The sequence below is a fragment of the Microtus pennsylvanicus genome, chromosome 6, assembly GCF_037038515.1.
Source record: "Microtus pennsylvanicus isolate mMicPen1 chromosome 6, mMicPen1.hap1, whole genome shotgun sequence".
NCBI classification, from domain to species: domain Eukaryota; kingdom Metazoa; phylum Chordata; class Mammalia; order Rodentia; family Cricetidae; genus Microtus; species Microtus pennsylvanicus.
Genome location: NC_134584.1, coordinates 72,246,226 through 72,271,537, shown reverse-complemented (window position 1 = coordinate 72,271,537; position 25,312 = coordinate 72,246,226). Strand labels below are relative to the sequence as shown.

General features: G+C 40.3%; 1 protein-coding gene across 2 annotated transcripts in view; it reads left to right on the top strand.

Annotated features, from left to right (window-relative positions):
* The window catches only part of Skic3 (SKI3 subunit of superkiller complex), a 95,833-nt gene that overhangs the window by 18,279 nt on the left and 52,242 nt on the right, over positions 1 to 25,312 (top strand). For both annotated transcript variants that reach the window (XM_075976431.1, XM_075976430.1), the window contains exons 6-19: positions 474 to 549; positions 1,001 to 1,141; positions 4,567 to 4,665; positions 4,761 to 4,869; positions 11,124 to 11,264; positions 11,901 to 12,002; positions 13,655 to 13,794; positions 16,005 to 16,091; positions 16,557 to 16,660; positions 17,498 to 17,624; positions 18,159 to 18,338; positions 20,256 to 20,380; positions 21,225 to 21,478; positions 24,552 to 24,654. In XM_075976431.1, coding sequence (XP_075832546.1) covers positions 474 to 549; positions 1,001 to 1,141; positions 4,567 to 4,665; positions 4,761 to 4,869; positions 11,124 to 11,264; positions 11,901 to 12,002; positions 13,655 to 13,794; positions 16,005 to 16,091; positions 16,557 to 16,660; positions 17,498 to 17,624; positions 18,159 to 18,338; positions 20,256 to 20,380; positions 21,225 to 21,478; positions 24,552 to 24,654 — 1,788 coding nt within the window. The remainder of the gene's footprint in view (positions 1 to 473; positions 550 to 1,000; positions 1,142 to 4,566; positions 4,666 to 4,760; positions 4,870 to 11,123; positions 11,265 to 11,900; positions 12,003 to 13,654; positions 13,795 to 16,004; positions 16,092 to 16,556; positions 16,661 to 17,497; positions 17,625 to 18,158; positions 18,339 to 20,255; positions 20,381 to 21,224; positions 21,479 to 24,551; positions 24,655 to 25,312) is intronic.

Genomic DNA, 25,312 nt, shown 5'->3' with positions numbered 1-25,312 from the left:
GGCAAGCAGATATGTCGGTCATTCATGTCCTTTATATAGGCTGCCACAAGAAGGTGTGGCACAGATTTTAAGGTGGGTCTTCCCAGCTCAAATGATTCAGTCAAGAAAATCCCTTCAACCTGTGCCCAACAGCTTGGGTTTTAAGTTAATTCCAGATTCTTGACACCCAAAAATAGCTAAGTGGAAGGATTGTTAACATCTATTAAGAATTTAGGAGCAATTTTCTTCCAGAAATTTGTCACAGAATTTCCTGTGATTGAATTAGTCTGAAAAGACTATTACAATGACTGACTCAGTTTGGAATTTTAAAATTTATGATCAAGATAATGAATGATGATCTTTCCTCACCCTTTACAAAAGACTTGTTGTATACAATAACACTGTTGTCTCAAATGTCTAAGGCTTGTTTCAAATGTATTTGCTTGTTTCCGCTATCAGATTAAAATTCCTTTTCTTCTTCTCTTTAACCTAAGTGTTGACAAGCAGAAGTGGTGTGATGTCTGTAGGAAACTCGTGGATCTACATCACCAGGAAAAGAGATACCTAGAGGTTGGTCGGTGGCTTCTAAAGGCTGTGTGTGAAAGGGTTAGAAAAAGGCTTCATCTAGCTTAATACAAGTTAAAATTAAGATAGTGTGATATCAAAAATTTTGAGAAATAAATTACAGTGTTGTGGAAATTGAACTCCAATTTGTGATATCCTAGTTCTAACCTTTGATTCTGGTTTACGTTTACTAAGTGTGTGCCTGTGGGGTTTAGCAGCCATGTATTACAAACTGTGGGGCTGGGGTGTGCTCATCTGTCTCTTGTCTAAGTGACATTTCTCATAGAAGAACCCTGGAAATTTGCCTAACCCACTTTTTTTTTTGTTGGAGTTCATATGGCATGGGATATTGTACTTTTGCTATTTTTTACATGTTAATGGATGAAATGATTTTGGTCTTTAGTTTAAACATTTTAAGTTTATGGTAACTTAACTATTGAAATCTCCTTTTCAATAGGTGGCTCGGACATGGAGTAAACTGATAAAGACACGGCAAGACGACGGAGCAGACAAGCAAGAGCTTTACGAGCTGTGGAGAAAACTGACTCAGATGCTCGCTGAGGAGATAGAGGATCAGGATAATGAAACCCAGCAGATGGTATCAACTTGTTTATTCCTCGTGGTTGCCATCATGAAAATCAATACTTAATTCAGTTAGAAGATGGAGGCACAGTGATGTAACACTGTCCTCTTACTAACTTGAGTGTGATTTAACATCTTAGCAGTTGCAGACTGAACACAACTTTGTGTATGTTTACCTGTTCAGTCATCAGTTTGTTCTCGTGTTCAGAAAATGTTGTTGAGAATATACTGTATGCCAGGCAGTCCCCAAAGGGTTGAGGATTAAAACTGTTAGAAGAAGCTGTTTGTCGGTTGTCAGTGTGCCACTCAGTCCTGTCACTGGGAAGGTTTACACTGGTGCACAGCTTCCAAGGTATCAGTAGGGAAGGTTTATGCTGGTGCACAGCTTCCAAGGTATCAGTAGGGAAGGTTTATGCTGGTGCACAGCTTCCAAGGTATCAGTAGGGAAGGTTTATGCTGGTGCACAGCTTCCAAGGTATCAGTAGGGAAGGTTTATGCTGGTGCACAGCTTCAAAGGTATCAGTAGGGAAGGTTTACGCTGGGGCACAGCTTCAAAGGTGTCAGTAGGGAAGGTTTACAGTGGTGCACAGCTTCAAAGGTGTCAGTGGGCACTGAGTGTCTCTCTCCTGCTCTGTGTGTAGAGCAGGCAGGGCATCAGGGTCGGGAGCCCATGTAGATTAGAGCTGTTCACCTGTGGTGCCTAGGATGAAAAGAGCCAAAGGATCCCGGATCCGCTGCAGGTACCTATCTTCCTTACACTGGGCCTCACTCCCTCAAGCTTCTGCCACCACCAAGTTCACTACAGGCTGGTGACCAAACCCTCAACACATGACCTTTCAAGGATATTTTTATATCCAATTATAACATGCAGTAGTAATGACTGTCTTGTACAAGAAGTTGTAGGAGAAATTTAGTAGTGACAAAATTGGGTAGCTCATCAATTTCTGTTAAGCAATATCTATATAATATAGCCTTACTATTTTTCTTGGTTAACACAGTATCAAACATATACCAAAATTAGTAAAATATAGTTTTTATTTACTTCTATTTATGGAAGAAAATTCATAAATAAAAAAAAAATAATAGGTGGTACATGTCTTTAAATCCCTGCACTCGGGGACAGAGGCAGGCAGATCTCTGAGTTTGAGGCCGGCCTCATCTACAGATCTACAGAGCTAGTTCCAGGACAGGCTCCAAAGCTACAGAGAAACCCTGTCTCAAAAAACCAAAAAAAAAAAAAAACCAAAAAAAAAAAAAAAGAAAGAAAGAAGAGAAAGAAAAGAAAAGAAAGGAAAGGAAAAAGAATAATGTATTACTAAGTTTCCCAGGCTGGCCCAAACTCCTGAGTTTCTGTGTTCCGTAGTAAGCAAGCTTCCTCTTGTCTTCGTTTTCTTCCCTTTTCCACCTTTCTCATTCTCCTTCCCTTTCCCCATCTCTCTCTCCTTTCTTCTTTCCCTTCATTCTTGCTTTTTCATTTCATCTTTCTTCTCCCCCTCTCTGCTACCCTTCCTTATTTTCTGTGTTGACAATTGAATCTAGTGCTTGCATGTTGTAGGACCATACTGAACACTGACCTATTCCCAGTCCCCAGTTCACACACACACACACACACACACGTACTCACACACACCTGCACACTTTTTGTTCGTTTTGTTTTGTTTTTGATTTTGAGACAGGATCTTATTATGTAGCCCAGGCTGGCTTGGAATTCTTTTTTTCTTATTTATTTGTTTATTTTACATCACAACTGCATCCTCCCTTTCCTCCTCTCTCCCCTCCCCCTTTCCCTGCCCCCCAATCTATCCCTCCTCTGTTTTCACTCAGAAAGGGGCAGGCCAACCTGGACATCAGTTCTTGATCCTCCTGCCTCGTTCTCCTGCATACTAAGGATTAACTGTACCTAACAATTTTTTTTATTATAAGCATGTATTTACCATGCTTATTTATGGCATTCATACAAAGAACATTCATTGGTCATATTCACCCATCTCTCTACCCTTTCTCCTTACCTCCTGTCCTTTTCTTAGTCCTTTTTTTAAAAATTAAAATATAATTACATTTTCCTCCTTTTCCTTTCTCCCAACTCCTGCATGCTACAACCTCCCACTTTCTCTGAAATTCCTGGCCTTCTTTTCTTTGTTATCATTATGCATACTTTATATATGCACAAATATATTAGTTCATATGAATAAAGTCCATCCAGTGTTGCTTGCATATATATGACTTCGGGGCTCACCACTTGGTACTAAATTGGTACCAATTAGGGGACAGCTCCCTGGGGAGACCACTCATGCTCTCAATATTCCTTAGCTGCCTGTAGTTGTTTGCCTAGGTGGGGCCATGAGATCCACTTCCATGTTAGCATGGCCCTTGGTGTTGTGCTCGTTCAGGTCTGTTTTCAGCAGCCATGTTATTGAGATAGCAAGGATGTGCTGCCTTGTAGCAGCAGATTTCCTAGTGCCCTGGCTCTTCAAATCTTTTTGTTCCTTCTTCTGGAATGTTCTCTGAGCCTTGGGTGCAGGAGTTGTGTTAAAAGAGTCATCTGTTCAAGGTGGGCATCCCATGATCAGTTGTTCCCTGCATTTTGAATTGTGGTTTTCTGTAATGGTCTCTGTTGTGAAGAGAATCTTCTTCAGTGAGGGGTCAGGTGCTACACTTGAAAGATTTCCTTCTCTGGGTGAATTTCCAAAGAGTGTGCTTGTGGTGTTATATTACTATACAGGATAATGTTCTAGTGGGCTGCTTTGTAGCAACCAGCAGTTGATACTTTATTAAGCCGATGTTTTAAATTTGAAGTTGTCCCTTACTAGTTTAGTAAACTCCATTGGCCAGTTGGAGTTAGGATGTATTTTAAAGCTTACATAGACATTTCCCCCCTCATTTAAATTGTCAGGACTAAGCAGATTGTGGTGGCTCAAGCTGTAATTCCTGTAGTTGGGAGGCTGAGGAAGAGGATTTCCACAACATCAAGGCTACCTTGGGCTACTAGTGAGAGACACCTTACCTTATAAATCTGACCAAACAGGTTGTAGAAATGGCTGAGAGGTCCTGAGTTCAATTCCCAGCATTCACATGGTAGCTCACAACCATCTGTAATGAGATCCAGTGCCGTCTTCTGTCGTACTGGCACACACGCAGGCAGGACACATATACATAATAAACAAACAGAACACTGTATATATAATAAATAATAAATAAATAACCAAACAAGCAGAAGATTCATGAGGGCCAGGCATAAGTTGAAAGTTTAGTTTTTATAAAGGAGTCTTTAGCCCTGGCTGTCCTGGAACTCACAGAGATCCACCTGCCTCTGTGTCCTGATTGCTGGGATTAAAGGCATGCACCACCATTGCCCAGCTTTTAAAGGACTCTCCATACAGTATAGTACTTGCCGCAGTTTTCACTTAGCATGCTGCATCACAGCTGTGTGGTGTGTTTCAGCTGTGGACGGCATTTGAGAACGCACTGGACTTAGCGGACAGCATTCCCAGTGAAGAGCACCAAGGGCTTTATCAGCGTTTCCTTCAGTGCTTATCTAAAGTAAGTGATGTTTGTGTGTTTCTAATTATGAAAATGTTCATCAGGATGTTTGATTGCTGTTGGAATTTACTTTGTTATGCTTTTATATTTTCAAGTTCCCTCATGAGACAACTAGGTTGAAGAAGGCCTGTGAAGGAATGATAAATATCTATCCTACCGTACAATATCCACTAGAAGTGATTTGTTTATACTTGATTGAGTCAGGTAATTTTTTTATATTGCTTCCCAGAGGTGTGTGATTGTATGAAAGTGATATTGCAATCAATTAAGCACTGCTTTAGTGCTCGCTATGTATGAAATATCAGTGTTTCTGGACATTAAAAGAAATATGTAGTGTTGCTATTTATAGAAAGTCTGAGAAATACAGGAGAGTAGGGTGATGCAGGACTTATGGGTTATACAGCTATTGATTCATCAATGAAATTCTGTTATTATTTAGTTTTATATTTTACAATTTTGTGAAGTCTTTTTGTGGGGGGACTTGAAGGATGTCTTGAACTTTCTCTGATGTTAGATGTCTGATGTTAGCAAGTCTCGGGGTGCAGGTGGCAGGTGTGCACCTGTGGTGTGTGAAATTCTCCCCTCCTGGTTAGTTTGATGCAGTAGAAGGAATGGCTGAATGGGTTGGGTTAAATCACACAAATCTTGACTGCCATGAAAAGGAAACATTGAGCTTCACAGTGTTGATATTAATGCCATAGTGATGGTCTGTTTTTTAAAATTTTTGCGGTATTGTGAGCTGTTAGTCTCTAAGTGAATTAGAGTAAATTCAGGTTGGAGAGTGTCTCTTGTTGTGTGTGACATACTCTTGCTTCTCTGTGTACTTAGGTAGAAAAGAGGTGGTTGTTAACAGCTGGGTTACGAGGAGCTGGGTCATCTGAAGTGTGTATGTCTGTGACCTAGGCAGGTACTTGTGTGCATTGACCACCATGGTTTTTCATGACATCCTCTGTCCTTGTCAGTGTTTGAATACAGTGCTTTATGATGACTGGGATACACTCACACACATGCTTCTATTCTCCTGACATAAGCGCGTCACAGCAGTCAGTGATGGAACTGAACGGGAGACAGCACCTGCAGTAGCCTGTCGTGACCACATTATCGTGGGTAGGCTGTGGCCTTTGCATTCTGCCCATCCCCCTCTCCTCTATCGATAACTCCTTGATATCATTTCCTGGTCTGAGGGAGGTCAGTGCTCTTACTTTTAGTCGGGAGTTCCACTAACAAGTAAGATCGTTTTCTTAGTCTCAAAGAGAATATTTTCCACTATCATAAAGTACAAAGTGAATTACTTTATGTGAAGTACAAGGGCTCGAGCTAATAATGTTTAGGAGGGGCTGACGTTGACCACAGTGAGCAGTCTAAGAATGCATAAATGAACTGGGAACATGATGGTGGTGGTAGAAAGGAGTAGGTGAATGGAAATGTAGCAGCTTCTTAAAGGGAAGGGCAGAATTATTTGCAAGTTTTAGTTCTTCAGAAAAGTTAGCCTGATATAGAAAGAACCATGATGGTTTATGTGAGAAGTACGTTTGAAAGGAGCTGTAAAAGTAGCCAGAGATGTAGATGTCTGCAGACCAGCGCTAAGCATGTAGCTTGGAAATCATTTGTTTGCAAGTGAGGTGGAGTGACTGCCATCAGAGAAGACCCAAGTTAGAAGGCTGAGGATGGCTGCTTTTACGGTGCTGACTTGAGAAGAGGAAGAAAAGGAGGAGGACCAAGAAAATGTTCGGTAAGAGAGCAATGGGGGTCCCTGATGCAAAGACAGGAAAGAAAGGATTCTCATGATAGACTGAGTAACTATTTTTATGATTAAGAAAACTAATAGTAAAGCTATTTTAAAATAAAGTAATTGAACTGAAACAATAATGGAGAAAATTGAGGAAGTAGCGAGAAGTTTAAAAGGAAAAGGGATCCAATCTGAATTCATGGGAGAAGCAGAGGAAGGGAAGCGTGTGCTGTGGGCAGCGAGAGAAGCAGGGGGAGAATGACTGTGTAGTCGTAGTCTCTCTGAACCACTTCAAGAATGGTCAGCTGCACTGGACAGATACTGTGGGAAGCCCTTGGAAGATACAGTACAGAAGGGGCCCGTCACACAAGGAGACACGGAAGACAGGGACACAGGCTGTCACACAAGGAGATACGTGTTTTTGTTTATCAAAATCATCTGGTTTCTTCCAATTTTATCCTAAGACTCAGTGTATGATATAAAGATTGCTATAGTTTCTGTGATTGTTAGCGTTGCAGTTGAGATTGGTGACTGGTGAGCTGTCTAGTGGTTTGCCCCATACCATCCTTGGTCTGCTCAGACAGTAAAGGCTGTAGGTGACTTTGTGGATATTTTCTTTTGGAAAACTGGCTGAATGCTTTCTCAGTAAGTGAATTTATCTTTAGTATGTTTTTTGTTTGCTTGTTTGGGGGTAAACATGGCCCTAGTATTCCTTCCTCAACCAATGTGAATTATTAGGGTATGAAAACATGAGATGCTTTCCAACATAACATTTATCAAAGTGTGAACCTATCTATCATTCCTTGAGGTTTGCAATAAAATGGATCTGAGAGTTTACCTAGATCCTGCTCTAGAGTAAGAAACATAAATGAAATGGTGCAAAACATTGACTGTTAAACAAAACCCAGTATCAGCCTGTGGACATTTAGAGATAGTAAATAAAAGTTGGATTGGGATGTAGCAGATTGGTAAGTGGTAGAGTACTTGTCTAGTGTAGAAGACACCCTGGTTTATCTTAAGGGGCACGGTGTGTGTGTGTGTGCATATGTGTGTGTATGTGACAGTTAATAAAGGCATCCTGAAAGAATTATACTGACTGGTAAGAAAACCTGGTTTAAAAGCCGAGTGTGGTGGTTCATGCCTGTCATCTCAATACTTAGAAGGGAGAGGTGGTAGGATCCAGGGTTCAGCCAGCTTTGGCTGCATGCCAAGTTTGAGGCCAGCCTGGGTTGTAGAACTATTGGGAGGGAGGTCTGCAGCGTGGTGAACAGGGGTGGATGGGTAGCACGCAGATGTGTGCTGGGACTCAGAGTTCTTGTTCTGGGACAGTGGGAGCTGCACATGACTTGGCTTTTCGTCATCCTCTGGAGATGAAGAGCTTCTCCAAACCTTGAGGCATACCCTTCCTCAGGAACTTTACAGCAATTAATCACGGTGTCTCTCCAGCAAGGACAAATGTATTCCATACTTCTGGGTCTTTCTCTGTGTGCTGAGGCTCAAGACCCATTTTCAGCATGACTCATTTGTCGAGCTGCATGGAATGAAGTTTGAATAATTTCCGAGTTGTCATTGTTGAAAGGTGTTTTTTTTTTTTGTGTGTGTATGTTCTAAATAACTATTTTGATTTATTTTGCATTGTAGCTGAAACACAAGAGGACAAAGGGACTTGGCTCTTTAAATTCAAGCAGAAAACAACTTCATTAAGAGTTATGATTTTGTGTTTAGGCCCAGGGAGACACTTGCTAGCATTAGTGACTGAAGCTTTGGGTGTGACCACCGACAATGAAAAATAAGGAGTGGTCAAAAGTGAGACCCCAGCCCTCTAACACCCTTATATCCAAAGAGTCTGGAATGTAATATTGAGTTGGAAGTGTCACCCCAGCCCCTGGCCTGGGAATTGCCCTGGTCTTGACTCCAACTCCCAGCCTGCCAAGCGCTGACCCCCTCTGCTGGGAGGGTCAGAACCACTAAAAGAGTATTCAGGCTTGCGTGCAGGGAGTGGGGGAACACAACACTGGGACGGACATGACATGTGGTTTCTGGTTTTGCGGTTTTGTGTCTGCTCTCCCTCTGTCCCCCTCTCCCCCATGCACCCCTCCCTCTCCCATGCTCCCAGGCACCCAATAGCGTGGCACTCGTTAAACGTGGACACTTTTGATTCGGTCTAATCTGGTTTGATTGGAGTTTTTTGTGCCAGCGGAGAGGCTCGGTTAGGAAATGTTCCTAACAATGAGGTTTTATGTCTTAGAAGTATTTGAAAATGCAGGTGAAAATGAAGAGATGAGAGCCATCAAATTCTACTTTTTCTTCCTCCAAAACTTAGGTTTATTAAAAAGTGAAAATTTTAGTGTTCATTAGTTGGTTTCTTTGGTATGTCAGAAATGACTTTCAAAACAAAATAAAACCTTTTGCTGTTGTATAATTTAGGAAATTGAGTTCCATAGAGCTATTTTGTATCTATCAATTTATACATGAAGTTTTGGTTTTTAGCAGCCATAGATAGGACTTGACTGCCTTTTTGAGAAGTAAAAAATTGTTTTGTTAAGCTTTTTTTATAATTGTTTTTGTAAGCGTGTGTGAGCAGCACAGCTCTGGAGCTGCAAAGCTACAGGAACGTAAATGGATTAAAGCTCATCAGGAAACCAGGCTATACTCAGAGCCACAGCAGGACAGCTCTGGAGGCTGGAGCTGCAACAGGACAGACAGCTCAGCCCTGGAGTTCCAGAAAGGTGTCCTGACTTGTCAGTGGGAAGCCTGGCTACGTGACGTCGGGATGTGGTGGGGGATGGGCTCCTGGCAGGATACAGCAATCCTGCTCCTCTCCTAGCTCTACAGCTGAGCTCTGCTCTGTTCCGCTAAAAGACTGTCCTAAGAGATCTGTCTGCTTCTTCAGATGTTAACTTCTGCCACACTCTCCTAAAGGGGAAGCCCCTGCAGATATGTAGGGTCTCGGTAGGGTCTGGCAGAAAGTTGTTATTTTTTCTGCCCAGCCTTGCTCAGCCCACCTAAGGGAACATCACAGCAAGGGTCTTCTCTTCTGCTCAGTTCTCTAAAGGCTGTCTCAGCAAGGTTCTTCTTCTTCTTCTTTTTACTTTATGATTCTTGGTTTTTTATTTTTTTAATTTATTTATTAAAAATTTCTATCTCCTCCCTTTTCCCTACCCCCTCCTCCTCCCCCTTGCTCTTCAGTCCTAAGAGCAGTCAGGGTTCCCTGTCCTCTGGGAAGTCCAAGGTCCTCTCCCCTCCATCCAGGTATAGGAAGGTGAGCATCCAAACAGACTAGGCTCCCATAAAGCCAGTCCATGCAGTAGGATCAAAACTCAGTGCCATTGTCCTTGCTTCTCAGTCAGCCCTCATTGTCAGCCACATTCAGAGAATCCGGTTTGATCACATGCTCCATCAGTCCCAATCCAGCTGGCCTTCAGCAAGGTTCTTCTATCTGCACAGGTGAATTAAGGTCTTCACCAAGACTCTTAAGAAAGAGATTTCTCTAGGAAGGAGGAGTCCAGGAGAGTGACTGCCTCTGCCAGGGTGGGAAAGGACAGCCTGGAACTCAACAGGCAGAGGGGCTTAGGGCTTCTTAGGGACGGAGTTTTCCCAGGGAGTTTTTTTGTTTAGGGATTGGTTAGTTTAGTTGGTCAGGCACAGAAATGTATGTAACATTACTTACAGATTATTTATTGGTATGCATCTAATATAATGCATACATCGAAATATAATGGCATTATATAGATAATTTACTTTTAATATCTGTGATTGAATCAGAGATCCCATATGTGGTTTGCTCATATATATATTTCACAATAGATGTTAAAAAGCAAGTCTGTTAAAATATTAATTATATTTATTCCCCTTGCTTATTGTTTTAACAAGTTGTCTTAGTAACTTTTTCAGAATTTTCCTGTGTGATTTATTAAAGTGTTGAATGTTCCTCTTTAATTATAAACAAATAACATTTTTTCACTTGGGGTGCATATGAACTTCTGTGTTGGAGAAAATGGAATTATAACAAAATGTATATTTTCTAACCGAAATTATTTTACAAAAATAAATTAAGGTTATTGCAGCATTGTAATTAATATATAAGCCTAATAATTATATACACAAGAATAGTTTGGTAAAAATATGTGGAATGTATTGCTAGCCCTGTAAACCTACAAAAACTGCGACAAACTCTTCATTTGGTGTCCTCTGATACCAGGATGCTGGGAAAGCCCGTCAGAGTTGGCTGCCATGCCTCTAGCTGTGCATTATCGCCCTGAGGGAACAATAAGATACTCCATTTCTTTCATGCATATGCTAAAGTGATACGGCTGAATAGGTGCTACTGCTGAGAGTTGAATAGGAAAAGCTGAGGCAAGCCACGGGCTGTGTGGCAGCCCATGGACTAGTAGCCTTAGTTCTTCAAAACCTTTGAGCATGAATTCAGTTTCAGAGTACGTGTGTATATAAAGTGATTTAACTTCCAGTGTTTAAGCGTGTTGATGAAGTAATGTTATCTTCTATATTTGCTGCTTTATTTAAGTTTATATTTCCTTAAATCAGGACTTAGTAAAGTATGTATGAAGCAGCTTTTGAAATTTATGTATACGGGTATGGTAGTTGAGAATTCGGTGTACTTAGTATATATATATATATATATATATATATATATATATATATATACATACACACATACATACATATATATGTATATATGAATGTTAATAATGTTTTCTTTTAATTTCAGGGAGTCTGACAGATGAGGGACAGCAGTATTGTTGTAAACTAGTGGAAATGAATTCAAAAAGTGGTCCAGGCCTCATTGGCTTAGGCGTTAAAGCTTTACAAGACAAGAAGTATGAAGATGCTGTTAATCACCTAACGGAAGGTAATGTATGACTACAATTTCAGCCTTCCTGTAAGGAAATAAACCAAAGTGAAACGGAAGATGAACACACATATCCTGGAGTCTGCTCATTAAATTTGAGTTTCTCAAGAGCAGGGAAAAGTTCAACCATATGTGTCCTGGTGATTTTCTTTGTACGGTAGGGATACTTTGAGGAAGCTTAGATACAGAGAGGCTTGGCTTAGTCAACTCAGGTGTGGCGGTTTTTTGGGAGACTTACATTCTAGTTGAGATATGACTGACAGAGTGAAAAAGGCAGCTGGAGCGAGTGGGAGGACACTGGTCAAGGAATGCATTTGTGGAGCAGCAGAGCTGAGAAGAAATCTGTTGTTTCTGGTAGTGCAGTAAGATTTGAGGATGGTGTGTAGGTACGGGAAAGGATAGGAAGTGAGGCTGAACACAGCCTTGCAAACATTGTTAACAAGCTTACAATGTGTTCTGACGACAGCAGGAGCCCATGAAAGGCTCTAAGCATAGAAACTGTCATCTTGTGTTTAGATTTTCTGTGGCAGCATGGGGCTGGGAAGGTAGATGTGTCAATCAAGTGCTTGTCTTGTGAACATGAGGACCTGGGGTCGACTCCTAGAACCCATGGTATTTATGATTATTCCATCCTAGGCTTGACAGAAAGCCCTCTTTGCATAACCGGCTGGTATCATCTAGCAGAAGCCCAAGCCAAAGTGCACAGACCTAAGGAAGCTATTCTTTCTTGCAACCAAGGTATTCTTATGTACTTTGTGTTTGTATGTAGGAGGACAAATGCTGTTTGCTTTCATCTAACTTGAGAAAGAGACTATTTTAAAAAAATAGCTTTTTGACTTTGTTTCAAATTTGTGGTTGATTTAAATGGCACTGAGGAAAATAAATGCTTGATCTGTGTGCATGTCTGCTGATAAATGCATCTTTAAGGTGCGGGCATAGATGCAGTGTTCTGCTTTTCCAACAAGGAACCTTCTGGTATGTTTAGGGCCTTCATGATTTCTTAATGCCATGAATAAAGATGAGAGATGATTCTTTGTTTTTGACCTAGTTGGTTGGCAAACTTCTGTATTTGACAGTCCATTCTAATTTGGCTTCTTCCAGAGTCCATAGAGAGTCTGTCTTAGTTTGGGTTTCTATTGCTGTGAAGAGACACCTTGACCATGGCAACTCTTACAAAGGAAAACATTTAATTGGGCCTGGCTTACAGTTCAGAGGTTCAGTCCATTATCATCATTGTGGGACATGGTGGTGTACAGGCAGACATGGTGTTGGAGAAGAAGCCAAGAATTCTATATCTTTCAGGCATTAGGAAGTGGTCTGTCTCACTGGGCATGCTGGAACATATATGAGACCTCAAAGCCTACTTCCACAGTGACGTACCTTCTCCAACAAGCCCACACCTACTCCAACAAGACCACACCTACTCCAATAAGTCCACACCCACTCCAACAAGACCACACCTACTCCGACAAGGCCACACCTAATAGTGCCACTTCCTTTGGCGGCCATTTTCTTTTGAAGCACCAAACAGTCCATTCTAATCTGACTTCTTTTCCCTTCCAGTGTCCTTAATTTACTAGAGGCAGAGGACTAGTAGCCAGCAATATTCTTAAGCACCATCAATTTTATTCCTACCATGTGAAAATAGAGGTCTTAAATTCATGTGTTTGGTTTTAAATTCAGCTCTTTCTAGAAGAATTTAAGAGAAAGTTTATTTGTGATTGGATTATTCATCTCTTTTTTTCTCTATCTCTCTATATAATATATATTATATATATTAGAAATTTTGCTTACTGTATCTGCAATGTATTATGTTATTGTTTTTGAAAGAAAATCTTAACTTTTTAAGACTGACTTCATGTTATGTACATGGGAATGCCCACATGTATGTCTGTGCGTCATGTTCATGGGTGCTGTGGAGGTCAGAAGAAGGGATCTCCTGGAGCTGGAGTTGTAGGTGGTTGTAACCTGCCCTGTGGGTGCTGTGGAGGTCAGAAGAAGGGGATCTCCTGGAGCTGGAGTTGTAGGTGGTTGTAAACTGCCCTGTGGCTGCTGGGAAGTCAAACCTAGGCTTTTTGGAAGAGTAGCCATCTCTCTATTCCCATATGTCATCCTTTAAAAGTTTTTTTGTGCACATTTATTTATTTAATTATTTGTGTATGTGTGCATGTACACCTGTGCATGTGCCATTGCATGAGTGTAGAAGTCAGAAGACAATTGCCAGAATTTGGTTCTCTTCTATCTTTTAGTTCTGGCACTCACTGAAGTCAGGTTGTCAGGCTGCACAAACACCATTATTTTCTAAGCTGCCTCTTTGACTGTTTGTCATTCATAAATAGCAAGCAAACTGAAATGCTGGAGATTGATTTCCATGTCCTCAATCTTATCAGCACTTAAGAACATAGATGATCACGGTGAAGCAGGTGGCCGTCATCATCAGAAGAATCTTTGTCTTCTTCTGAAAGCAGAGGCTTTGCTTAAACTCTACGATTGTGAATCTTCAGAGGAAGCAATTCGCATTCTCGATCAGGTAGGTGGTCTGAGTTTTCCTCTTCAGCCATCTCTCCCTGCCAAATGCTTACATCATAAATTCCGAGTTGTGTCTATACTCTGGTTAACTCTTCCACACTCTTGAACCTGCTCGCCTTAGTCAGGGTTCCCACGGCAGCGGAGAGACACCATGGCCATGGCAAGTCTTATAGAGGGAAATATTTGATTGGCTGCCTTACAGTTGAGAGGTTTAGTCCATCATGGCAGGAAGCATGGCAGCACATAGGCAGACATGGTGCTAGAGAAGAAGGAGCTGAGAGTTCTACATCTGGATCTTCAGGCGGTATCTTAGGTGAAGATTTTCTGTTTGATTTTAGTGCCTGTTCTCTCATCTTGTTTATGTCTTATGGCAGTAGCACACTTGATTATTAACAATTTAGGGCTTTAACTTTTTCCTTCAGGAAATGTTTTACAGATTACTGATAGAGTGGTGACTTCATAGCTTCATGTTCAAGAATGTAAGGCTCAGGTTTTCCACAGATGTTGATTTTGTTTTTAATTAGCAAACTGTTTTCTTAAGACTTTTGATTTAATTTGAAAACATAACCGGCAGATCAAGAATTTTAGCCACATTGTCTCTTAAAGAGTTTAGTCAAATATATTAGTTATTGCAGTTTTTTTCATCATTGCTTTGTGTGTTTCAAAGGATTTTGCATTTTTGTTTTCTTTAAAGTAACAGCAGCTGCTGGCCTCCTTTAAGAACTCCTATGTAGCATGATGTTGTGGTTCACAGATGTGCTAGTTCATGCCTGTAATCCCAGCACAGAGGCTCAGGCAGAAAGATGACCATGAGTCCAAGGCCAACCTGTGACACATTATGAATTCTGGGCCAGCCTGAGCTATGAGCTACACTGTGAGACCCTGTCTCCAAAAACAAAAACCCCCCAAAACTCAATACTGTACTTTTTACTTGTCTGTCTTTAGTATTTATCTTGTTTAGATGTTTTATAGATACCTTTCCAGTACCTTTTTTTTGACATATACAAAAAGCATAATGAAAAGGTTTTTTTTTTAAATGTAAGAGTTCATATCTGAGACAGAAAATTTGTAAGTAGATCATAAACATCATGTTATGCTAGAAAACAGACCCCGTAAAAGGGCCACACTACACACACAGGAGCTGACCCCTGAGGGCAGCAGCACTTATGCCAAAGAGAAACACTGATTAAATATGTCTGAATTTAGGTGTGCATGATGCTACCACGAAGAAAAAGATCCCAGCAAGCTTGCGAAAGCGACTCACGGGCTGATATTAGGGAACATTTATTCCTCTCTTACTAACTGCTCTTTGAGATAGCCGAACAGGTGACGAGGGAGGACAAGCTCCTCTAGGTTTAACTATTTCAGGTGAAAGTGGAAAGAGCAGTGATCAACCAGAAGTCATTTTATAATTTAATAAATGAATGGATGTAGGCCTTGAGAATCAGTGACTTCCACAGAGAAGATGGTAGCCCAACACAACCATGACAAACACACATAGCATACTGTTGCTGGACCAGGTCCAGCCCTACCTGTTGATACAGGGACCAGGAGAGTATCAAACACCATGAGAACACATTCAGTAGTCTTGACTTTGTGAAACTGTGACAAATGGTCTGTGTTTTCACAGTTAAGTTATAAAAAAGAAAGCAGAGAGGCAGAAGGGGACCCTGGAGATAAAAGATAGTTAAGAGAACTGTCTTCTTATTGAGATATATGTATCTTAGTTGAATTTTGGCTAAAATAAGTTGCTCAAATTTTTCCTGCGGCAACTAGGAAATCTGATCATATAAAATCTGCATGGTTGTCTTTGGGTCTGAGAATTATAATGTTTTTGCCATTTATAAATGACTATCTTAAATATGCATGCTGAAATATCACAGGTGAGAATTACAATGCCAGATATTTGTTATCATTTCATCTGAAAGGTATGGCAAAGGTTTGGATATATACTTGGACAGACATTATAAACATGAGTTTATAATTCTGTACCTGGATAATGAGTATGTTATAAGGTTGTTACACTGGTCTTTAATTTTCTTGTGTATTTGAAGTTTCTCCAATTAAATGATTAAAGAATAAAAATCTGGATAGCAATGGAACTCGGATTACACCTGTCATAACCAGCTCATTCGTGTCTGTTCTTTAAGCAGAACAGACACCCCTGCAGCTTTCTGGAGAGACTTGTAGCAGCTGTCAATCATTTTCTAGGTTTCAGATGCAGATAATACCCCACGACTGCTGGTTCTTCAAGGCCAGGCCCATCTGAACACAGGCGCTGTAGACAAGTCTGCAAAGGTTGGTGCTTTGATTTCAAATGGAACATTATTTAAAGGCTAAAAGAAAGTTCTAGGAGTTTAGTTCAGTGTTACAGTGCTTGCCTACAAAGTGTAAGACCCTGGATTTGGTCCCCAAAACCCAAAATCAAGTAAAACAAAATATAAAATGAAAACTAAACAAAAAAACTGAGAAATAAAAGTCAAAACCCATTTAAAAATAACTAATTTTTTATTGTATGTGAATGAGTGGTTTTCCTGCATGTGTCTGTGTACCATGTGCATGCCTGGGGTCCTCAGAGATCAGGGAAGGGTGTTGGATCCCATGGAGCTGGAGTCGTAGATGGTTGTCAGCTGTCATCTGGGTGCTGGGAACCAAACATGGATCCTCTGGAACAGCGGGCAATGCTCTTAACCACTGAGCTGTCTCTCTAGCCCCCCGTTTGTTTCTAATGAGATATGGAATTGACAGGTATCTTCTTGACAGATCATGGAAGACCTTAAAGCTTCTTACCCTGGCCTGGCCGAAGTCCACGCACTTGAGGGCTTGATTCATTTTTCTAAGAAGGACTATCTACAAGCAGAAGCATGGTGAGGGAGTATAGATTGCCTGGGGCTCCATTCATATCTCAGCTGTTTCTTAAAAATTTGACGTGGCTATAATGAAGTTCCACTGTGTGTGTGTGTGTTTCATTTCACTTGTAGCATAGGAGCTATACATTTTTTTATGTGATAGATTCCTAGTCTAATTAGCTGATCATAATGTTTGGTTAGAGAGTGTAGTATTTGGTATATGTTCTGAATATGTGTAGTGTTAAACGATCACTATGCTTCTTAAAGCTCTTCTTTCAGTAATACCATTTTTTGTTTATTAAAGTCTAGATCCTGAAGTAGTGAAATGTTTTAGATTTGGGGATTTTATGTGTATGAGTGATTTGCCTTCATGTATGTATGTGTACCACATGTGTACCTAGTACCTGAGGAGTTCAGAATATGGTGTCACAACCTCTGGAACTGGAGTTTCAATTTGGGGCTTTCCTGTTAGTACTGGGAACCCAGGTCCTCTGGAAAAACAGCAGGTGCTTAACCCTGGGGCATCTCTTCATCTGCTAGATATGGGATTCTTGAATCACCTAACTTGATTGTTCTGTCTTAAAGTCCCTTATGTTTTACACACACACACACACACACACACACACAGAGAGAGAGAGAGAGAGAGAGAGAGAGAGAGAGAGAGAGAGAGAGAGAGAGAGATACACAGAGAGAGGGGGGAGGGATACACACAGACACACACATGGGGGGGATACACAGAGATAGAGAGAGAGAGGGATACACATACACACACACACACACACACACACACACAGAGAGAGAGAGAAATACACACGCACACTTAATACTTCTTTCTGCTCCCCCTTGGTTATTTAGTTTCCAGAGAGCACTTGAGAAAGACTCCGAAGTTGCTGAATATCATTATCAGCTTGGGTTGACATACTGGTTCATGGGTGAAGAAACAAGAAAAGATAAAGCAAAGGCTCTTGCCCATTTTCTGAAGGTAAGCCAGTGCTACTACCAAATTCTTTGTTAAAGTTGATTTGTTATAGTCAAATAGCCAACAGAATAGTTATTTAAAATTACTATTTACTAAAGTATCATTTTGCATTTCTTTTCTCATAGAAGAGGTTTTGTGAGAATATTTTTTTCTAGATGAAAATTTAAATTATGAAAGTATAAAAGTGTCAGCTTCAGAAGTCTCTGTTACAGAAGTTGAGACATGTTGGCTGTGGAAGCAGAGCTGTTTCAGCTGAGGCCTCTGTAGTCTGATGGATATAGAGTCTCAGGGAGCATATTAACTTAACAATGGCTGTAATCCCTCATTTGATTACCAAAGAAATGCTAGCTTTACCTTGTGTTTGTTTTCCATAGGCAGTGTGGAGCAGCTTTTGTGTTTGTTTTAAATATCACACTAAAAGATTCTTTGGGCATATTATTTTCAATAAAATAGTTTCTTTTTTAAATCAGTGTACTACATTCTTAATATGCATTAATATAATCTTTTACTATTCCATTGTCAACATTTATTTCCAAGGCTGCAAGACTGGACACATACATGGGTAAAGTTTTCTGCTATTTAGGTCATTATTACCGCCTTGTCGCTGGAGACAGAAGCAGAGCTCGCGGATGCTACAGGAAAGCCTTTGAATTAGATGGCAGCGATGCTGAGTCCGGAGCAGCAGCCGTCGACCTGAGTGTGGAACTTGAAGACACGGTCTGTTTTATGGCCACTCTGTCTCTTAGTCTTTTATGCCAGTATATAAATTGGGATGTTTTTATAATATATTTTCTTGAAAGTTTTTTTTTTCATTATTCTTTGTAGGTAAAATAGAAATATCTTTGCACTTATTTATAAGCTACTTTTTCTTCTCATTGGCAGATACTAAATTCCTTGTCACTCTTCTGTGTGTACTTTTACATGGCTGTGTACCTGTCCACATGGTATTCATATATGTCCTCTATAGTGTTGGAGAAGGGCACTATTTGTTGGTTCTTGGCAGCTTAGCCCTGATATAATCACACAGAAACTGTATTAATAAATCACCTCTTGGCCCATTAGCTCTAGCTTCTTACTGGCTAACCTTTACATATTAAGTTAACCCATTTCTATTAATCTGTATATCACCATGAGGTTGTGTCCTACCAGCAAAGTTTCAGCACATCTATCTCTGGTGACAGATTCACGGCACCTCTCTGACTCAGCCTTTCCTCCTCCCCGCCTACCTAAGTTCTGCTCTGTCAACAGGCCAAGCTAGTTTTCTTTATTCATTAATGGATTAATGGTAATCACAGCATATAGAGGGAAATCCTATATCACCTCCCCTTTTCTGTTTAAATAAAAAAGAAGGCTTTATCTTTAACATAGTAAAATTACATACAACAAAACAGTTATCATGCAAGAATTACAGTTATATCTATTTTATCTTCTTTCATAACTAAGGAAGACTATGTTCTTCAACTCCATCAAAGACTCCAGAAGGATATAATATTACCTAAGTAAACAGGAAGTACATTGTAAGCAACTTCCAAAACTCTAGAATTGACAGAGACATCTCACTGCCTGGACAGTCACCCAAAGTTCTTCTGTATCATTGGAGCATACATCTTTAGCCTACTGGCCCATAGTATCTGGCAGACTTTTTCATGAAACAGGAAACTTCAAAGATAGTTACACCTATATTGGCAGTTTGTCAGTAACTTTCTTCTGTGTCTTGCAGAATGTTTAGCAGACTCTTTTGTGTAGCAGGAACCCTGAAGGATGATCTCACCTTTAGGCAAGTTCAGCTGTCATTTCTCTATGGGTCCTGCATGTCCAGTTCAGCAGTCCAGGCAAGAGCAGTTTCTTGCCCAAATGGCTAGCAAACTCCATAAGGAGCCTCTTCGATGTCCCTCTTCCTCTTGAAGTCACTGGTGCTGCCAGGAACAGACATGTCTCACTGTCATGAAAAGTCTTAAGTTCTTAAACATTTTAAATGCCATATTCTGAAGGTCTCTGAAAGATTTGAAGAATACCTATCTAACTGAATATATCTCTATACATCTAAAAAATCTAACACAACTATAAGCTTGACTATTATAGATGATTATTAACCTATATTTCTTAATTGAACTACATAATCACGACACCTTAATCAAGAGCAGAAATATACATATAACAAGATTGACCTTAAATTTGCATCAATAAACCAAGATTTATACCAATGCAAATTATTCATATCTATATCACCCTGAGAGAGGGCAGTACCAGGTGTCTTTTCTTAAGAACTTTCCACTTTGACTTTCTGAGAGAGCTTATTCACTGAGCCTGAAGCTCACTGACTCAGCTAGATCAGTGCACTTCAGGAATTTGTCTGTCTCCATCTGCCCCGCCACAGGCCACAGTGCTGGGGTTTCAGGAACATTCCCCACCCCATCTTTTTATCTTTTTACACAAGTTCTGGAGATGTGGGGGCCAGACCTCAAGTCCTAGTGTTTATGTCCCTAGTTCCAGCGTTTCCTTTATTATTAACAGTAGTTTTTTGTGTTTCATTATAAATTTAAAAAAAATCAGAAGTGGGAAGTGAAAGTATGCTTTTTTCATAATTGTGCATTTTTATAGTTGATGTTCCTGACATTGATATTTTCTCATTAGGAAACTGCTTTGGCTATCTTAACAGCAGTAACTCAAAAGGCAAGTGCCGGAGCAGCGAAGTGGGCCTGGCTGAGGCGAGGCCTGTACCATCTGAGAGCTGGTCAGCATTCTCAAGCCGTGGCCGAGTAAGACAACTCATCCCATTTACATTCAAACCGTGTGTGCTTCCTTACAGTTCCTTGATAGCCACGTGACTTTTAGACATGGCCTCTAAGCAAGATGCACTTTGAGAGAACTATAACAAAATTTATTGTTTGGGTGCTTATTGCCTGCAAGGTACTAGAATTTAAAGGGTACCAAATCATGTACTGTTGTTGAGGAGCTAGTCTGAAGTCTTGTTGACATCATAGTGCATAGGCCCCTTGAGAGACATGCCAGTAATAAAAAGCTGAGCTTTATGCTGCTGCTGCTGCTGCTACACTAACATTGGTTGGCTTAGGTAGCAGGGGAGATCATGTCAGCCTGAAGGGTGTTTTGGAGAGGCCCGTGTGTGATTGATTTTAGTCATTTTGCTTGAACTGTATTTCAGAGTAAAAATATAATTGAGTCAAGATAGAGTCGTGTCTGATATGTGTTAATTTCTAGGATGTAAATATTTTGTTCTTTTCATAGAAATGCCATTTGATCAGAAATATCAGTATCCCTCCCACTCCTGTATTTCAGATGTTTGAAAAGGATTGACAGGTTGATAGACTGATGGCTACCTGTCCTGGTGGCATAGAAAACTGGAGTTCTGTCAAACAATAAAGAAAAAGAAACTATGGTTTTTCCCCAAAGAGCATTTTGCTCTTATATTTTAAAAATCACTTCACAAAATCTTCTTACCATTAAAAATACTCAAATTGTAAAAGAAAGCAGAGAAGACTGCTTTAAGTATCACTTATACAAATCAGAGGACTTGTGGATGATTTTAGATGTGGGTGTAGTAATTATTCCTTTTAATTTTTTCACTGTTTCTTAATTGTTAAGTTTGCAGGCGGCACTAAGGGCAGACCCAAAGGACTGCAATTGTTGGGAATCCTTGGGAGAGGCGTACTTGAGCAGGGGAGGCTATACGACAGCCTTGAAGTCTTTCACCAGAGCCAGTGAGCTGAACCCAGACTCCACCTACAGTGTGTTTAAAGTGGCGGCCATACAGCAGATCCTAGGCAGGTATGCAGAGGCCGTTGCTCAGTATCAGCTGATCATTGAAAAGAAAGAGGATTATGTGCCAGCCTTGAAAGGTAATTTTAAGAGTTTCTTTTTTAATTTTAATAATGCTGAACTGTAAAACCCAAGTAAATTTTCTACCTACCTATATTAAATAGCTTGAAAAGTATGCAGTCAATAGCAAGTATCTGATGAGAATTTCTTATTGTATAACTTGATAATAGAGTTGTGAAGCTGCAAAACAATCCCTCACTAGTTAAGAATTGTGGATAATAAAAAGGGTTATTTATTTGAGGGAAAAAAACATACAGATCACCGTCCCAAACAACAGCCCTCTCATAGCAAACAGGAAACAGAGAGTCTAGCAGCTGAGATGGGAGCCAGAAGCAAGGGAGAGCGTGCTCAGTTCCTGCTGCTTTTTTAAAGTATAAGAGAACACACCCCAGTGGGCTGGTATCTTAATGGCTATTGGCAGAAGGAATGGAAGGAACTCATGCAGCACCTCCCCCCATTTTTACCTCCCCGATACAAAACAATATACATAAGAACAGATATCAAGTATAAGATTAGAATTACAATCAACATAAACAATATTAAGGAACGTATACTAAATGTTTTAATAAACATTTTATCCTGTGGAGTCTAAGTCTTGTATAGGAAATGGCTTGGCTAGATCACAAAAGTACAGTACCTATGACTATGTAATCTTCAACCCCATTAAAGGCCTGAGAAAGGAGATAATATTATTTAAGCAGGCAGATAGTACAATCGAAAGCAAGTTTCCAAAGCAAGCAATATATGATGAAGACATTTAGCTACCTGAGCAATCACCCAAATTCTCATTTTGCAACATTGAAGCAACCAACTTTGGCTAAGGCCTAGTGTAATGGACAGATCATTTTTAGAGGCAGGAAATGTTTTAAATCCATTTTACCCCATCTTGGCAAGATTTGACAGTCTTGCTTATCCATTTTCGAATACTATGTAACTTGTCAGTGGTTGAGGCATTGTCAGTTTCTTGCCCAAAGGCCAGTTTTGCCAAGAAGAAAACAAACTCTGTTGTAAAAGGAGCAGCGGTGTTCCCGACCTGGCTAACTTAACCCCCAAATAACCGCACACCAATTGTATTCATTTAAACATTGCCTGTCCCATTATCTCCAGCCCCTTCTTAGCTAACTCTCACATATTAGTTTAACCATCTCCATTAATGTGTATTGCCACTTGACTGTGTCTTACCCGCATGAGTCTAACCAGTGTCCATCTCGGAGAGGAGAGTCATGGTGTCTGCCACACTGTCTTCTTCCTCCCAGAATTCTGTTCTGTCTACCATACCCATCTAAGGGCTGCCTTATCAAAAGGCCTAGGCAGTTTCTTTATTTGACCAATTAAAGCAACACATAGGAAGAAGACCCCCCCCTACACCAAAGCTCTAAGTAGAGTGTCTTCAGTTCTCAACATTTTCTTGGGGATAGATTTGTGCTGTCAGAAGCACTTATGTCTCATGTCAACAGAACCCTAAGTTATTTAAATGCCATGTTTTACAGATCCTTGAAGTGGTTGAAGAATACCTGTCTAGGCAGAATACACTCTCTATGTATCTAAAGAACCTAATCGATCTATGTACAACAAACTTGAACAACTATTGACCTTTAATAATATGAAAATATACCCTAAAATTGTTTCACTACACAAAATGTCTTAAACTGAGGTTGAAACATGCATATATACAATGTGACAGATCAAGTTTTGTTTTCTAATAGTTCATAAATAGTAATATGATAGAGATTTCACCTTTAGACAAATAGAGCAAAAGCTATAGGCCCCAAATAGATCTTCCAAGCAAATTTCTATGGTGCTATGTTTTAATAATTTTACATTTTATTCCCAGAATAGCCTAATAATTTTTTATTTAATAATTTTATTATGTTGTAGAAGCTTACTTAAATTATTTTAAATGCAGTTTTCTATGTTGTGGAGTTAAGCTGATTTCAGCTCTCCCTTCAGTAGCCCTTCCTAACCCTGTTTTTAGCTATAAAAGGAAGAGCACCACCTACGACTTAAGTTCTTGAGACTGTATCCTACCCTTTCGTACTATGATGTGGGAGGGTCTTCTGTTTTGTGTTGATTTTATTGATTAATAAAGAAATTGCCTTGGCCCTTTATTGGACAGAAAATTAGGTAGGCGGAGTAAATAGAACAGAATGCTGGGAGGAAGTGAGGCAATTGCCATGCCTCTCCTCTCTGGTCAGATGTGATGGAGCCAGCTGCCAGGTTAGACATGCTGAATCTTTCCCGGTAAGACACCACCTCGTGGTGCTACACAGATTATTAGAAATGGGTTAATCAAGATGTGAGAGTTAGCTAGTAAGAGGCTAGAGCTAATGGGCCAAACAGTGTTTAAAGAATACAATTTGTGTGTTATTTTCTGGCATAAGCTAGCCAGGCGGCCGGGCAGCAGGGTAGTGGCCCACAGCTCCTTCTACAAATGGCGCCTAACGTGGGGCTCGAACCCACAACCTCGAGAGTAAGAGTCTAATGCTCTACCGACTGAGATAGCCTATACTAATATATATGCTACTGTGTGTGCTCCTCTATTTGCTTCTTAAAAGGTACCACGAAGGTTTCAGTTGTTGGAATTGTAGGTTTTGGTAGCATATAACTTTGAGCTTGGGATCCCTTTCTTTTCTCTACCTTCCTCTCCCCTTTTCTTTGTTTATAAAACTTTCCTCAAGAGAAAAGAGCTCACGTCTATTAAATATTTCTAGGCACTTGAGGAGTTTACTTCTTCATTTAATTTTTACTGTAGAGTTTGCTACATAGATTTTAACATAAAAGATTTAATACTATTTGCATTATAGCTAAATCCATATGATAGGAGAGAGTAGTATTGCCCCTAGTTTAGGATACATCAAAGACAAATTAATGTCAAGAGAGTGCTGTGCACATGATTTCCTATGAGTCTTAGTGTAGGTTGATTGCCTTGACTTTGGAGATCTTTTTTAAATGTGTCAAGACTGTATATAGAAATAATGTTATAACACTGTATTTTCTGTGAAGCTTTTGTAGAAGATCAACAGATTTATCTCCAGTTGGCTTGAAGTGTTCGTTTGTATATTGTAATGACGTGCACAACTGTCATCGCTGCAGGTTTGGGTGAGTGCTATCTGATGATGGCGAAAGCAGCCTTAGCGGATTTCCTGGACGGAAAGGCGGTAGACTATGTGGAAAAAGCGCTGGAATATTTTACTGGGTTTGTATCACCCTTGCTTAGCACTCTTATGTTCTTGGTGGTATAATAAAGCTAATTTAGAGTATAATTTTATGTCTCTGCTGTTAGATACAGCAGTTATTCAGACTGTCAAACATGAAGAATAGCAGATGTGCCGATTAATTCTGTAGCGAACACATTAGTAATTTTACCCCTGATGAGAAAGACACATGGTTGTGCTCTTTGTTATGGCTGCCTTGTTGTGGCGACATGGTTAACAGTGGTCACTAGTGGAGCAGAAGAGCCTCTCTAGTTGAGAAGGGAACTTCAGACACACAGGTCGCTTTTCATTCATCAGCAGGCTTGCTTCAGGCTGATGGGCTGAAGTGAAGGGAAACGAGTCTTCAGATTATTCCTGGAGAGAAGCTTCAGAAAATGTGATGTATCTAGTAAGAAGAGAACCGGGGAGATTTCAATCTAGTGTGTTATAGAAGGGCAAAGTGTTACTCGTGTTAGATGCCCTAAGAAGTCCATGGAGTAGGGACCGGGAGATGGCTCTGCAGGGAAGAGCAGTTGGTGGGCAAGCTTGAGGACCGGAATTTAGATGCCCAGTACTTGTGTTGTGTGACTGCTCATGTGCCTGGAACTCTTAGCGTTTGGGAGGACAGGACCAGAAAAATCTCAGTCTTACTGGCTGCCA